The following is a 3560-nucleotide window of genomic DNA, read 5'->3' as shown; positions in this document are numbered from 1 at the left end:
CACTTTCAGGAGAATTAGAATGGAGTGAGAACAGAGGGAGAGAGGGAGTGAGTGAGAAAGTGGGATGGTGCTTTCAGTTTTATGGAATAACAAAAGAAAAGAATGTTCTGCAGAAAGTAGAATTGCTTGTTCTGAATTTCTACCCTGGACTGGCAGTGATGACTTTTGTAATCTCTTTTCACAGTATTTGATCTGAAGATGAAGTTTCAAAATCAACAGATGAAGGGCTTATGCCTGAACCATTGACTCTCCTGCTCCTCGGATGCTGCCTGACCCGCAGTTTCCGACTCTGATTCTCCAGCATTTGTGAGTCACTCAATCCATCGGGACTGCAACAATTTTCGACTGTGATCCAATTGGTTCCTGTTTCAGTCCGTTTTCAGCATCAGTGGGACTGGAAGAGAGACCCTACTGTTGCAGCAACGCACGGAGTGTGGAGCCTGAAACAGTTAACTGGCCTGAAAAGAGGAATTCAAGGCTGGGAGGGGACATACACGCGTTTGTGTGCAACTGTAGCTTCGGCCATGGAGAAACCATGGAAGTGTGGCGACTGCGGGAAAGGTTTCCGTGTCCCGTCTGCCCTGGAGACACATCGTCGCAGTCACACCAGGGAGAAGCCATTCTCCTGTCCTGAGTGCGGGAAGGCCTTCAGTGATTCCTCTGCCCTGCTGAGGCATCGGCGAGTGCACACAGGGGAGAGGCCCTTCAGCTGCCCTGAGTGCAGGAAGAGCTTCAGCGATTCCTCCGCCCGGCTGAGGCACTTGCGGGTGCACACGGGGAGAGGCCCTTCAGCTGCCTCAAGTGTGGGAAGGCCTTCAACGATTCCTCCGCCCTGATCAGGCACCAGCGGCTGCACACAGGGGAGAGGCCCTTCCGCTGCCCCGATTGTGGGAAGGTGTTCACTCGCTCCTCCCACCTCGTGATTCATCGGCGGGTCCACACCGGTGAGAAGCCCTTCCCCTGCCCCAAATGTGGGAAGGCCTTCAGCGATTCCTCTGACCTGCTGGCCCACCGGCGGGTCCACACTGGCGAGAGGCCGTTCACCTGCTCTGTCTGCGGGAAGTGCTTCACACGCTCTTCTGACCTGCTGAAGCACCAGCGTGTCCACACTGGGGAAAGGCCCTTCAGCTGCTCTGAGTGCGGGAAGGGCTTTACTCAGGCATCCCACCTGCTGACACACCGGTGGGTCCACACTGGGGAGAGGCCGTTCACCTGCCTCGAGTGCGGGAAGGGCTTTGCTGTCTCCTCCAGTCTACTGACGCACCAGCGGGTCCACACTGGGGAGAGGCCGTTTGCCTGCCCTGAGTGTGGGCAGAGGTTCACAATGTCCTGCAGTTTGAACAAGCACCAGCGGAGGCACCAATTCTCCCAACAATCAGATTCTGCCGGTAACGCTGCTGAGGGTCACCCCCAGGTCTGAACCTCCTGCCCTTTCTGACAGTGGGGGTAATGAGAGTTGGTAGGCTTTTTTGTTTTCTACTGGGGGAGTGGAGGGGGAAGGGGGGGTGGTGGCTCAGTGGTTCGCACTGCTGCCTCATAGCGCCAGGGACCCAGATTTGATTCTATCCTCAGGGTAACTGTCTGTGTGGAGTTTGCATGTAATTCCCCTCAGTGTCTGCGTGGGTTTCCTTTGCGTGTTCCAGTGTCTTCCCAAAGTCCAAACGTGCACATGTTTGGGCGAATTGGCCAAGCTAAATAGTCCCACAGTGTTCAGGAATGTGTAGATGTGCTGCATTAGTTTGGGGTAAGTGCAGAGTGATCGGGTAGGAGAATGTGTCTGGATGAGTTACTCTTATTAGGGTCGGTCTGAACTTGTTGGGCAGAAGGGCCCGTTTCCACACTGTAGTGATTGTATGATTCCGTGAACATTTCTTCCAGTGGGCACTGCTGCTCATTGAGCCCAGGACCCGCACGAACTTAAGACCATTGGAGCAGAAGTTAGGATATTTTGACCCATCGAATCTGCTCCACCATTTGTTAGAGACAAAATAAAAAACTGCAGATGCTGGAATCTAAAATAGACAAGCAGGAGGCTGGGCACAACAAGGCAGGCAGCACCAGGAGGTGGAGAAGTCAGCATTTCAGGGATTATCCCTCCGGACTGAAGAAGGGTTCTACCCGAAACGTTGACATCTCCATCAGAAATGATTTACCAGGATATTGTCAGAACTAGAGGACGTAGATTTAGAGTGAGAGGGGAAAGATTTAAAAGGGACCGAAAGGGAAAACGTTTAATGCAGAGTGTGGTGCGTGTATGGAATAAGCTGCCAGAGGAAGTGGAGGAGGCTGGTAGAATTACAGAATTTAAAAGACATTTAGTCGGACACGTGAATAGAAAGGGTTAGAGGGATTTGGGCCAAGTGCTATGAAATGGGACTAGATTAATTTAGAATATCTGGTCAGCGTGGACGAGTTGGACTGAAGGATCTGTTTCTGCGCTGTACCTCTCTATGACTACCGGTCCTGATGTAAGTTTAGAACTGAGTAACTTTGCATAATTCAATCTTGTTGAATTCACCTCCTGAAAGGTTTCAAATGAACCCCTCCAAACGATATGATTTAACTACACCAAGTTGGATAAAGTATCCCATCAAGTTCAACATGAATGCGCAGTTGAAGAAGTCAGAAGTCACACAACACCAGGTTACAGTCCAACAGGTTTATTTGAAATCCCAAGCTTTCGGAGCATTGCTCCTTCATCAGTGCTGCTCCTTCATCACTTTACCTGATGAAGGAACAGTGCTCCGAAAGCTCCTGAATTCAAATCAATCTATTGGGATTCTCACCTGGTGTTGTGTGACTTCTGACCTGTCCAGCCCCTGCACCTCTGCATCAGAGTTGACAAATGAGATCAGATTTTATTCAGCTGCAAATGTGTTGCTGGTCAAAGCACAGCAGGCCAGGCAATATCTCCTGAGATGCTGCCTGGCCTGCTGTGCTTTGACCAGCAACACATTTGCAGCTGTGATCTCCAGCATCTGCAGACCTCATTTTTTACTCAGATTTTATTCAGCCTGATTTAGTGAGATATTCATCTGGATGTCCTTATGCCTGAAACATCGATTCTCCTGCTCCTCGGTTGCTGCCTGACCTGCTGTGCTTTTCCAGCACCATACTCTCAACTCTGATCTCCAGCATTTGCAGTCCTCACTTTTTCCTGGTTCATGTGGAAACTCAACACTGTCAGAGAGACGCCAGTCATACAGTACTATAGCACAGAGACAGGCCCTTCAGCCCAAACCGGTCCATGCTGACCAAAATGTTTGTCAACACTAACCTCATTTCCTGCACTTGGCCCATATCCTTCTCAAGCTTTCCTATCCATGTATTTGTTGAAACACCTTTTCAATGTTGTTAATGTATTTGCTTCAACCACTTCCACTGGCAGCTGTTTCCCCAGGCGAACTAGACTTTGTAAATATTTTGCCCCACATCTTTTCTTCCATCTTTCTCCTCTCACCATAAAAACGCGTCCTTGGTCTAGAAATCCTCCCCCTAGGGAAGAGACAGCTACCATTAACCCAACTCTACCCCTCATGGTTTGAAAATATTGCCTCTCA

The 3560-nt window shown here is 50.1% G+C and overlaps 1 protein-coding gene across 1 annotated transcript; it reads left to right on the top strand.

Moving 5' to 3' along the window:
• Positions 1–524: 524 nt before the first annotated feature.
• Positions 525–1420, top strand: LOC132807720 (zinc finger protein 239-like). Its single transcript, XM_060821752.1, has 2 exons — positions 525–683; positions 725–1420. Exons 1-2 carry the CDS (start codon positions 525–527, stop codon positions 1418–1420), a joined length of 855 nt encoding a protein of 284 aa, XP_060677735.1.
• The last annotated feature ends 2140 nt before the right edge of the window (positions 1421–3560 follow it).

The sequence above is a fragment of the Hemiscyllium ocellatum genome (assembly GCF_020745735.1).
Source record: "Hemiscyllium ocellatum isolate sHemOce1 chromosome 27 unlocalized genomic scaffold, sHemOce1.pat.X.cur. SUPER_27_unloc_20, whole genome shotgun sequence".
NCBI classification, from domain to species: domain Eukaryota; kingdom Metazoa; phylum Chordata; class Chondrichthyes; order Orectolobiformes; family Hemiscylliidae; genus Hemiscyllium; species Hemiscyllium ocellatum.
The sequence above is the reverse complement of the archived record's forward strand: the minus strand, read 5'-3'. Positions and strand labels throughout refer to the sequence as shown.

Excerpts from the sequence above, each read along its gene's own strand:
- LOC132807720 (XM_060821752.1), top strand. The coding sequence starts at position 525 with ATGGAGAAACCATGGAAGTGTGGCGACTGCGGGAAAGGTTTCCGTGTC. Across the intron at positions 684-724 it reads CCCTGCTGAGGCATCGGCGA|GAAGAGCTTCAGCGATTCCT; the intron begins GTGCACACAGGG and ends CCCTGAGTGCAG.